The 12,129-nt window shown below is 36.7% G+C and overlaps 1 protein-coding gene across 3 annotated transcripts in view; it reads left to right on the top strand.

The window, feature by feature from the left end:
• The window catches only part of LOC106876563 (diacylglycerol kinase theta), a 157,199-nt gene that overhangs the window by 118,653 nt on the left and 26,417 nt on the right, over nt 1–12,129 (top strand). For all 3 annotated transcript variants that reach the window (XM_052971375.1, XM_052971374.1, XM_052971376.1), the window contains 9 exons: nt 433–583; nt 1,798–1,955; nt 2,420–2,574; nt 6,377–6,525; nt 7,561–7,669; nt 8,894–9,100; nt 9,436–9,591; nt 10,436–10,601; nt 11,700–11,798. In XM_052971375.1, coding sequence (XP_052827335.1) covers nt 433–583; nt 1,798–1,955; nt 2,420–2,574; nt 6,377–6,525; nt 7,561–7,669; nt 8,894–9,100; nt 9,436–9,591; nt 10,436–10,601; nt 11,700–11,798 — 1,350 coding nt within the window. The remainder of the gene's footprint in view (nt 1–432; nt 584–1,797; nt 1,956–2,419; nt 2,575–6,376; nt 6,526–7,560; nt 7,670–8,893; nt 9,101–9,435; nt 9,592–10,435; nt 10,602–11,699; nt 11,799–12,129) is intronic.

The raw sequence follows: 12,129 nt of genomic DNA on the forward strand, positions 1-12,129 counted from the left end.
CACTTGTCTAAGGTATCACACATTGGGATTGAACCTGAAATCATGTGATTGGGAAGTGATATGTATATATAGTTCTCTAAAGGTTCACTTCTATATGTGTGTGTGTGTGTGTGTGTGTGTTTAAAATCCATTTTCCATGATGGCATGGTTGGATGGTTTGACAGGATCTGGCAAGCTGCAAGGCTGTGTTGAGCTCCAATGTCAACATAGATTCTACATCTGAATTCTCTCCATCACTCCTTTAGTGCCTTCATATATATTTCTCAACTGTCTACACACACTCTTCCTTTGTTGACTTTGAATTTTCTGTCTCAATACATTAAATACCATTCCAGTCTTGTTGTCCATTCATTGTGTTTTCCCTCATAACTTTTCACTTTGTACATTCATCGAAATTCTCACATTTCTCATGGATTCTTCTCACCCTCATAGGACTCTTTGCGGCAAAACCGGATGACTCGTTTCTATATACAACAGACTGAAGACCCTCATGGTCCTACGATTTCCTTGTTTGTAGGTAATTTACCATGTGGATTATCTCAACGCCAATATGAAAAAATCCTTCTTGACATAATAGGCCCAGGTAAGAAATTGTTGCTTCCTTCATTTCATCATAGTTGTGTGAGCCGCTATTTTCTGAAGTTGATATTATCTTTTTAATATTAACTTGTTGTTTTTCTCTTAATCAATAATAATAATAATAATAATCTACCAAGCGAACATCCTCAAAAATGGAATAAACCCAAAATGTAGAACCAGTGAAAAGCAAGTCAAGACAATAGACCATACCGTTTCAGGGTGCTCCACCTTGGTTCCTACTGAATTTAAAGCAAGGCATGGTCGTGTTGGCCATTCCATTCACTGGACACTATGTAAACATTATGGGACAGAGTTTACTAAGAAATGGTTTGAACACCATCCCCTACCAATAATCAAAGAACTGATGCAACAATCTTATGGAATTTTACAGTTCCAACAGACCACACCATAAATACCAACCAGACTGGTATTATTGTTACAAATTTTAAAAATAAAACGTACCTACTAAAAGGCGAAATTGCAAGAATGTGGACTATGAGGAAAGAATCTGTCATTGCTGTTGCTGTAGGGACACTCGGAGCACTAGGAACCAAGTTCGAGAAATATGCTAAAGAAATCAGGATTGACATGATGGCAGAGCAAGCCCCAAAATACTGCTCTGCTGGGGAGAGCTAGGATTTTGAGATTGGTACTTGGATGTTGAATGTCTTTCACGACAATTAACAACCAAGTATCAAAGCTGATAATGTGTGAAAAGAGACCCTGGGAGATCTCTGGGGAATCTACTAGAACAAACAAAACCAAATGTTATGAGAAATAAAACAATAATAATAATAATGGTTTTAAATTTTTCCACAAGGGCAGCAATTTTGGGGGAGGGAATGAGTCAATGACATTGATCCTAGAGTTCAACTGGTACTTATTTTATTGACGCCCAAAAGGATGAAAGGCAAAGTCGACCTCAGCAGAATTTGAACTCAGAACATAGCAACAGGCAAAATACTGCTAAATATTTTGTCCAGCACACTAATGATTCTGCCAGCTTGCTGCTTTGTAATTGAATTTGGAAGGCAGAAGTTCCTTCCGTGTGTGTACATTTGTGTGTAGGTGCTTGTGCCTCTCCAAGAGAGAGAGAGAGAGAGGAGATTGTATTTATCTTAGTTTAATTTTCTTTTTCCTCCTCTCTTTTGTTGCTTGAAATTGCTTAACAACATGTAAATCCTCTAATTAATGTATTTCTTTCTATTTGTTTCCCAGAAAATAAGTGGCACTCATTTGATGTGATCTACTATGAGTATGGTGCTCTAGTTCTCATATACAACACTGCAGAGAAAGCTAGTCGTTCATTCCACATTTTAAGGGATACTATCTTTGATGATAAACAACTCCTTGCAATGTTACTACCTAATATACAGGTAAGCTCTATCTAGCCATCATTCTGTTTAACCCTTTTCTTACCATATTCCTATTGAAATGCACTGCATCTGTTTAAATTAATTTTGAAAATAATGAAGAGTTTAGTAAAATAACTTGGCCGTTTTTAAGCTTAACAGTGCAATTGCACTGCCTTTAACAAAAATCACATGCTTAGACAAAGCCCTCTTCATACAAGCCCTTCTGATGTGTTCCAGCATTGGGTCTTTCCCTAACTTTTGTATGCAAAACCAATTGGTGAAATACTCTACTGTTTAAACATCAATACATTCACACATATTTATCTGTGATATGAAGACTTAGAATCGGTTGAATTTGTAAACTTTTTTATTGACTTTTTTTTTTCCAAAAAATACAATTTTTTTTAGCTGCTTATTGATGTTTTTCTCTTTTTTAAAATTTGGGTTGATTTGATAGATTTTCTGTTTTTCATTTTTCCTTTCAGTCACATATGATTCCTGATAATGGTATACAACCATTATTGGTATTCGTAAACGTCAAAAGCGGTGGCTGCCAGGGAACAGAACTCATCACTTCTTTCCGTAAACTTCTTAACCCTCATCAAGTTTTTAATTTAGAAGCTGGTGGTCCTCTACCTGGGTAAATAATCTTTTCTGTTTTATGTGTTTTTTGTTTTGTCTTTTTTTTTTAATGCTAATTGTCTCCTATGTTTCCAGATATTTTAGTAATTCTACAAAATGTTGTCATCTGTGAATTGACAAATATTAGTAACACAGCCTGCAGTTGGCTGTCTCACATCCAGGGGTTGATTGTCTTGCAACCTACAGTGGACTGTCTTGCAGCCTGTTGTGAACTGCCCACACAGCAGCCTGTCTCTCAGACTGTCTCCTGCCATTACTGTTCTAAGTAGAAATCTTCTGTCTCTGCCTCAATGGCACTTCAGTCAATTTAACAAACAGGAATAATCTAAATAATCTATGTATGAACTTTTCTTTGGATTTATGTATCTACTGTTTCTTTTACTTTCTCTCTTTTTCTTTCACTTCTTTTGTGTCCCTCTTCTCTCTCGCTTTCAATTTAACAAGGTGTATATGTATCTGCTTGTGATGTGATAAACATTTAAAAACACAAAACAAATGCCGTCACCACTCACTGTCTCTTTCACTCTCTCTCTCTTTCTCTCTCACTCTCACTTTCTCTCTCTCTTACTTCCTCTCTGTCCTCCTCTCTCGCTTTGCCACTTATTTGAAGTAAGTGTGACACACACAACAGGTACGTATAAAAAGGAAAAGTTAGCGTATTAATATTATTGATAATAATAATAATAATAATAAAGAGACTGAGAGCACTAAACTGGCACAAAGGAACCCTGAAAGAAGGAAAAGAGACCGAGAGAACTATACCAGCAGAGCAAGACCAAGCTTTGGCCATGAACTGGAGGGTCAACCTTAGGAATGAGCAAGTGTCTCCGCTGTGCCGCATCTGCAATAGAGTGGATGAAACCATTGTCCATATCATGAGCGAATGCCCTAGACTTGACCAAAACCACCACAAGTTGTGATGACATGATCAGTTAGCAAAAGTGCTACATAAGAAACTGTGCAAAAAGTGTAGAGAGAGGTAAGATGTGGTATGAGCACAAACCACAGAAAGTGGGATTTTCCAATCCAAACAGATCAAGTGCTAGAACATAACAGGCTGGACCTAATGGTGGTGGACAAGGTGCACCACATGTGCTATATAGTTGGTGTTGTGTGCCCCTTTGACCCATGAATAGTCAAGAAGGAAGGTGAAAAGATGGATGTAACCCTCTTAAGTACGAAATAGCCTGGTTATGGAAAATGAAGAGGGTGAAGATAGTGCCAATTATTATTGGATCCTTGGGAAAAGTATTAGAAGGCATCAAGGGGAATATAAAGGAAATTGGAAAAGAGTGCCCAGTAGAACTGTTGCAAAAGGTTTGCCTCCTTGGCATGGCCAGAATAATCAGGAAAGTATTAGATAACTGAAAAGAACGGATAGCATGGTACCGTAGGCTGCAGGTAGGAAGCCCGCTATGCATGCAAGAGTCCAAGAGTTCCAACAAAACCTGTGATAAAGAGAAATAATAATAATAATCCTTTCTGCTATAAGCACAAGGCCTGAAATTTTGGCAGGAGGGGGATAGTAAATTACATTGACCCCTGTGTTCAGCTGGTCCTTATTTTATTGACCCCAAAAGGACGAAAGGCAAAATCAGCCTTGGTGGAATTTGAACTCAGAATGTGAAGATGGACGAAACACTGCTAACGACTCTGCCAGCTTACCACCTTAATAATAATAATAATAATAATAATAACAATACATTGGTGCAAGGAGAGAGTATTTAGTTAATTGAACTGCCTCCCCCCCCCCCACCTCCTCTCCTGTATCTAGTCTATTGATCCAGAAGGTCAACTCCAGTGGGATTTCAACTCTGAATGTAATAAATAGCTAAATGCCAGAAGACATTTAATCTGGCGCTCAACCATTTCTGCCACTGGTCTGATGATGCAGATAATGAGTGTAGTAATAATAATAATAATAATAATGATAATAAAGTCAGTTTATTAAATAATTAATAGTGTCTTTTAATTAAAATGTTATATTGCTGAATATATCTCATTAATTCTCATTAGACTAATGGAAATGACTGTGATTATGCAATTTAATGATTATACAGTTTCCATATCTCCCATGTGCAGTAGTATAGAATGTTACCGCACAGAAGTGGCACGAGTGCACACTGTTGCAGTAAGGGTACACAATGTTGCAAGGTACATAACATGCACATTGGTGCATAGGTACATGACTTGGTGCAGAAGTGCACTATGATAGAGCTATACAAACAGAGATGCACAATTTGGCACAGATGACTATGGCACTGAGGTCGCAGTATTGCATAGAAGTGTACAGTATACCAGTGATGCACAAAATAGCACAGGTGTGCAGCATGGAACAGAAGTGAGCAGGTGTTGTGTGGAAGTGCACAGTATGGCTCAGAGGTGCACAGCATGGAATGGAAGTGTCACAAGGGACATAGATGCACAGAATTATGGGGGGGGGCACAGTATGGCACAGAGTTACACAATTTTGTATAAAATGCACAGTCACACAAACATGCAAACATGCAAAATATAGCACAAAAACTGTCATCATATAAAGACGGTTTTAAAGTGTCTTCTTTTAGAAGTTCACCTGAAAACAATTATTTGTCTGTTTTACCTGTATGTTAATGAACACTTCCTGATCAACAGGTGTAAACTATATTCCATTAATTATTTATTGTGAAATTAATTTGAAGAACACCTGAAACAGTTAGGGCAAAGATGTGTTGTTGGTTAGCCCGAGATCCACCATGAACAATCTTTCAATAGACAGGCAGGTAGTCAACCAAACAATGGATTACAAGCTAGTCTTATTTTTCTATATATAAACCATGGCATCACCGAGATGAAGGTCAGACTGGTGATAATCCAGACATGTTGCATCATCTCCTCTATTCAGTACAGTTGAGGATCCTGGTGATGGTGACAATGGAGGTTGATAAGGTGGACTAACAAACAAACGGACGAATACACTGCATTGTTGTGTAAACGAGAGAGTAGGAAGTAAAATTACTTCATTAATGAGTTTAGGAATACAGAATATTATGTTAAAGCATATATATTGACAATGTCCATAACTTCATTACGGTTTGCTTGGTTCAGCCTCTGTTATTAGAGGATTTATTCTTGACCTCAGATATACATTGGTCACAGACTTGACTCAAACAAACTATTTTGTTTCTTAACTAAGTGATGTGATTTCTTTGTCCCACTGGACCGGGGAAAGGGTGAGGGATATGAGTGAATGACAGCTGATGATATTCAGAGATCAAACTATTTGAAACAGATATAAATATTGTAAATATATATATATTATGAAGTGTAATAGCATAACTCATGGTTTCTCGATTGGTTTTCATTTTTTTTTTCTTGTCTCATGCATCACTTTGATTTTCAAATTTAGAAAATTAAAAGTGTGCTTCACTGTGAATGGACAAAGTTAGTATATAGCATGAATGTATATACAAAGAGAAATCCAATATTATCTGCACTTTTGCCAAAACTTTCTTTAGTTTGGCTGCACTTTCTTCAGTGCTCACGTACTTAAAAGTGGGACTCGTGTAATGACACAACTGAGCTTTCCCCTTCATCCCTCCAGGTCTCTTTCTGGTGTTGCAGGGTAAACATGGCTACTAGAATAAGAATAGGCTGGACAAAGTGTAGAAACACTGCTAGATCAGATCGGGGCCTGGTGCAGCCTCCTGGCTTCCCAGACTCCAGTCAAACCGTCAAACCCATGCCAGCATGGAAAACAGACGTTAAATGATGATTATGATTAAATGTGGTTCTAAGTTTGTTATTTTTTATCTTTTCAGATTATATGTATTTCGGAATGTTTCCTACTATAAAATCTTAGTCTGTGGTGGTGACGGAACTGTTGGTTGGGTTCTGTCATGTTTAGATAATGTATGCCAAGATGCTGTTTGTCAGTCTCCTCCTTTGGCAATAATTCCTTTAGGCACAGGTATGAAAATCCCTTTCTCATCTTGTCTAATGTACATATATTTATTTTATTTTTTTGTATCTATGGGTGTGAGGATTATTTTTTTTTTTTTTAAGGGTGATTGTCTGAACAGCTACTCAAGAAGTAGGAGCTGGGACTGGTTTGAGAAGCTTGCTTCCAAACCATGTGGTCTCGGGTTCAATCTCATTGTGCAGCACCTTGGACAAGTGTCTTCTACCACAGCCTTCAGCTAACAAAAGCTTTGTGAGTCGATTTGGTAGACAGAGACTGAAATAAGCACATCATGTGTCTGTGTGTGTATATACCTTTGACTTGACTTCATATGATGCTTGTAAATGAACCTCACCATTATACAAGTGATATTGTCTGTTTTCAATCTTCTGCATTTAATGTCACTGCTTCTCACTATTCGAATTTTCATCAAACTACAAATGTCCAAAAATATATATCTTTTACTATACACAAGATACATCTCCCTTCATGTAACTTGTTGTCAATAAACTAGCAGTATGACTAGTTATGTTGTGTATACTTTGATGGTAGATATCATGTACTTCAACAGTATCTTTTCAAGTATACAAGTGCGCTGAGTATATTTTATTGTAGCACCAGCATTAGAGGGTTTGCCATGACTTATCAAGACAAAAGTAGTCTGTCAACCTTACGCTATATTTGTGATGTTTAATAAATAGAAACACATTCAATTAACCGGTAAATTACTCTTTGGCATATTTTAATATTAATATATTGAAATTCACTAACGATTAAATTGGCAGTTAAATGGAGAGTTTGAAAGAAAATTATGGGTGGGGAAATGGCTGCAAGTGTGTGTAATATTTTTGACTGATGTGATATTTTACAGCTGTGGAAGTGAAGTGGGAATATATGATGATTTCTCAGTAGAAATTGTTTGAGTTTTAATTTGATTGTTATTTTAAACAAAAATCTTTATCATGTGACTTACGCTTTTTTCACATTTCTCAGTTCTTCTTGGAATATGGTCCCTAATAATCTTTCATTTCATTTTTATTACAGGAAATGATTTAGCTAGAGTATTACGCTGGGGTCCTGGATATACTGGCGGGGAAGATCCCCTTAATTTACTCAGAGATGTAATTGATGCAGAAGAAATTAAACTTGACAGGTAAGTAACAAAATATATATTACTTTTAAAAAAATACATGCAGTGTTCTTGCCATGAAGGTTTCTATCCCACTTCTGGGATTTCAAATTTTGATTTTTCCTTTATTCTGTTTTTGGTATTCCTTGTGGAGATAAATTTAGTGAGCAATATTTGTGCTCATTCTGTGTATATGTGTGTAAATATGATGTACCAAAGTTATACTTCCTTTATTGTCCATTTTAAAACAATGATAGATTTTGTATTCCTCCACCAGTTCTTTGGTAAAATAATGTTTCCTACCATATCTCTGAAGAAGTTTAATTTTGAATACTTTTAACAACAGCCTAAATCTTAACCCAGTACACCTTCAGTTGTTTATAGTTTCCATGGATTAAACTAATTCTGCCGCTTCTGTATTTAGTCTGTTATGATAACTTATATCAGTTCCATACATTCAAAAGTTCCTTATTTCAAGGAACAGGAGAAAGATGTATACTAAGAGGGACTTACCTCAAATTCCTTATGCTGCTACTGCCATAAAATCCATTTGTCTTGCAAAGCCATGGATCCTCAGTAAATGCATTGTTTATAATTGTCCTACATGTACTAACACTCATCACTTAACGCCTTTCAGGAGCCATTCTTTATGGTTTGTAGTTTTACTTACAGTTGTTACCATTTCATAGTGACTGCTGAGTAAATATTAACCTAGCTATAGAATTATACAATGCAATATATGGGACTAAATTTATACATTTTAAACATATGTTGCATGAAATATCTGTACCTGTCAGTGACTGAGCAGCTAAGATAGTTATTTCCCTTAGTTTAGAAATCAAAGTCCCTAATTTGAATCCAGTTTGGTACAATTTACATATCCAGGAATAAAACACTTCCTTTGGGGATCAAACTGATGAAGACATAGTTTAGATGTAAACACTGAAAAAGTCTTTCATCTCTAAAGGTGAGGCTAATTGTCCAGAAAATCTCTTTTGTATTTATTTTTCGTCAAGTATCTATAGTCTTTCATTTAATCTTATTAGACATACATCATGCTGTAGAAGGAAACTCTGGTTATGAGATGCTGGGTGGATACATCCAATTTCTCCAGGTTCTTAGGACTTACAAACTGTTGCTAAGTATTAATGTTCTGTTGCAACATCAACTTATTACCTTGCATAAACCAGTGTGCATTCCCTCTATTTTGTTTTCTAATTAACCTTTCCATTTTTATTCTGTTGATAGATGGACAGTAATTTTCCACCCTAATGAGAAAGAGATGCCAGATGAAACTAAGGTTGCCATAGCAAATGATACAAATTCAGCTAACACCAATGAAGACAATACCACAATGTTTGTAATGAATAACTATTTTGGGATAGGAATTGATGCTGACCTCTGTTTAGATTTCCATATGGCCCGTGAAGAGAAACCAGATAAATTCAATAGCCGGTATGTATATGTCTTTGTATTTTTTACCATTATACACTTCTCTCTTCTTACTTAGACACAACAGACATCAGTTACTTTTTTATACCTCTTCTTTCTTTTCCTTTCTTCTCTTCTGTCTTCTCACTTGTTTTTCTCTTCTGTCTCTCATGTTATCTTCTGTCTTCTCTCTTCTTTCTATCCATTATGCAAAAATAACTGTAGTTTTTAACCATCAACTTTAAATCAATTTATCAACCGAAGTATGGTAGCAAAAGGGGATTGAATGTGTGTTAGTTACCCAAATATGTTTTATATGTCTTTTCTTTAATTATGTTTCTTGTTTTCTTCTTTCAAAGGCTTCATAACAAAGGAGTCTACATAAAGATGGGATTACGGAAAATGGTAAACAAAAAAGCTTGCAAAGATTTGCACCGTTGCATCAAGTTAGAAGTCGATGGCAAATTAATTGACCTTCCACCTGTTGAGGGTATCATCATTCTAAACATTCTTAGGTAAGCGACCGTTATTGTTGTTCTTGCTGCAGGTCTTAGCCAGGGAGCACATCTAACAACATATTAGACATTTCACTATGGCTGTTATTTATGATAAGCAATGATATATTCTAACGAAAGGAAACCAAACTTTGAAAACTAAGATTCTGTTAAATTTGTAACATTTCAGTTTTGAAAAAGTTTTAAGAGAATTGGGTATTTATTATTATTATCATTATTTTTATGATTATTCAAATTCTGCCAAAGTTGACTTTGCATTTCATCTTTTCAGGGTCAATTAAATAAGTACCAGTTATGCACTGGAGCCGATCTAATTAACTAGCCCTTTCCCCCAAAATTTTCAAGGCCTTGTGCCTAGAGTAGAAATAATAATAATAATGATTTCTATTATTATTATTATTATTATTATTATTATTATTATTATTACTGGTGGCAAACTAGCAGAACCGTTAGCGTGCCGGGCGAAATGCTTAGCAGTATTTTGTCTGTCTTTACGTTCTGTGTGTCACTTTAAAAACTATATATTTCAAACAAGAATTTAGCAGTGCCACCTCTAGCTGAACAGTTATTCTATGCTGATGAAGAGGAATAACCCAGAAATCGCCATACACAGATATTGTTTTGTGCTGAGTGGGGGTGCTAAACTCCCTTGTTTGAAAAAACAAGGATACAGATCATGTCGTATAGCCAGCTGGAGACAATGTTTCCTGGGGCTAAATATCAATAACATTCAACTACCACATTTTGTTGGCAGATAATCTTTAATCTGATGTATATCACATTTGACAGAATAATCTGAATGCTAAAGAAAAATAATTTTGACTTTTCTTCGTTGATATTTCAGTTGGGGTTCTGGAGCCAATCCATGGGGCCCTGAAAAAGAAGATTCTTTTAACAAACCCACCCACTATGATGGCATGTTGGAAGTTGTTGGTGTGACAGGTGTGGTACATATGGGTCAGATACAGAGTGGACTACGCAATGGCATCAGAATTGCTCAGGGCGGACATGTAAGTTCTTGGATTTGTCTACCTACAATTTCATTTACATACACATCTAAATGTATTCATGCACACACTTGTTACCACATTGACACCCATACACATCTAAGGTTATTCTAAATATATATATGTTTGTGTTTGATATTCACAAGTATAGCCAAAGACAAGAAGATGAATAGAATCTAACCTAGCAAAAACCAAAGCCTTAGTAAGTAGGAAGTGGAACAAATCACAAATCCCTTCAGGTAGATGGCCTTGCTCAATCTGTAGAAAAGGCATAGGTAGAAACTCCATAAGATGTACCCGGTGTAAGCTTTGGGCACATAAGAGGTGCAGCAATATCAAAGGAAGGTTAACCGGGAAGATAGATTTTGTGTGTGGCAAATGCTCAGGGGCAATAAACACTGACAATGTACAGAAAACAGATTCCATCACATTCCAAGGGGAAACACTAGAAGTAGTTGATAGCTTCCACTACATAGGTGACCAAGTCAGTAGCTGGGATAGATGAGAGCATAGCTGCTAGAATAAGAATAGCCTGGGCAAAGTTCAGAGAGCTCCTACCTCTGCTGGTAACAAAGGGCCCTTCGCTCAGAGTGAAAGGTAGACTGTATGGTGCCTGTGTGAGAAAAGTCATGCTACATGGCAGTGAAACATGGGCCGTGACTGCTGAGGACGTGTAGGCTTGAAAGAAATGAAGCTACATGACTGAGTGTAAGCGCCCTGAGAGAAAAGTTGAGCATAAAAGCATCAGATGTGGTGTGCAAAAGAGATGACTGCTGGAATGGTCACGTTATGTGTATGGATGAAGGCAGCTGTGTGAAGAAGTGTCACACCCTAACAGTGGAGGGAACCTGTGGAAGAGGTAGACCCAGGAAGACATGGGATGAGGTAGTGATACACGATCTTTAAACATTGGGCCTCACAAAGGCAATGACAAGTGACCATTATCTGGATGTTAAACTCACCATAACCCACATATGCATACTTAATCAATCTCTCTCTCTCCCTCTCTCTCTATCTCTCTCTCTTACCAAAAACGCCATCAAAATACAATAAAAACAAACCATTTTCTAGTTTGATGATTCAGAATTCTTTCTATTTCAGTTAAGAATTACACTTTTAACAGATCTACCTGTACAGGTAGATGGGGAACCTTGGATTCAACCAGCTGGCCAAGTTATGGTCTTACGCTCAGCACTCAAGGTAATTAACTTCCTTCTAATTAATTAGACTTATGCTACCTCCATCCAGGTAGGCCTCAAAAGTATCCTGCAATGAACAGCAACCTGGGCTCATTCACCAACAGAAAGATACAGTTACTACGTATAGCTTTCAATTGAAGAGTCATGGCTAAGGAGATTCTCTTGCCAAGAAATCACTAGAAAGTCTGGCCATAAATTGTATGGTCACTTTGTACCTACAGGCTGTGATGCATGAAACTAACCTCTTTGTAATTCATGGATGTTCCGCATGCTTTTGGGTTGTTTTTTTTTCCTTTTTACAATAGTTTGGTCAGGAAGAAGGGATTCTGTAC

Source organism: Octopus bimaculoides, chromosome 10 (assembly GCF_001194135.2).
Source record: "Octopus bimaculoides isolate UCB-OBI-ISO-001 chromosome 10, ASM119413v2, whole genome shotgun sequence".
Taxonomy (NCBI): domain Eukaryota; kingdom Metazoa; phylum Mollusca; class Cephalopoda; order Octopoda; family Octopodidae; genus Octopus; species Octopus bimaculoides.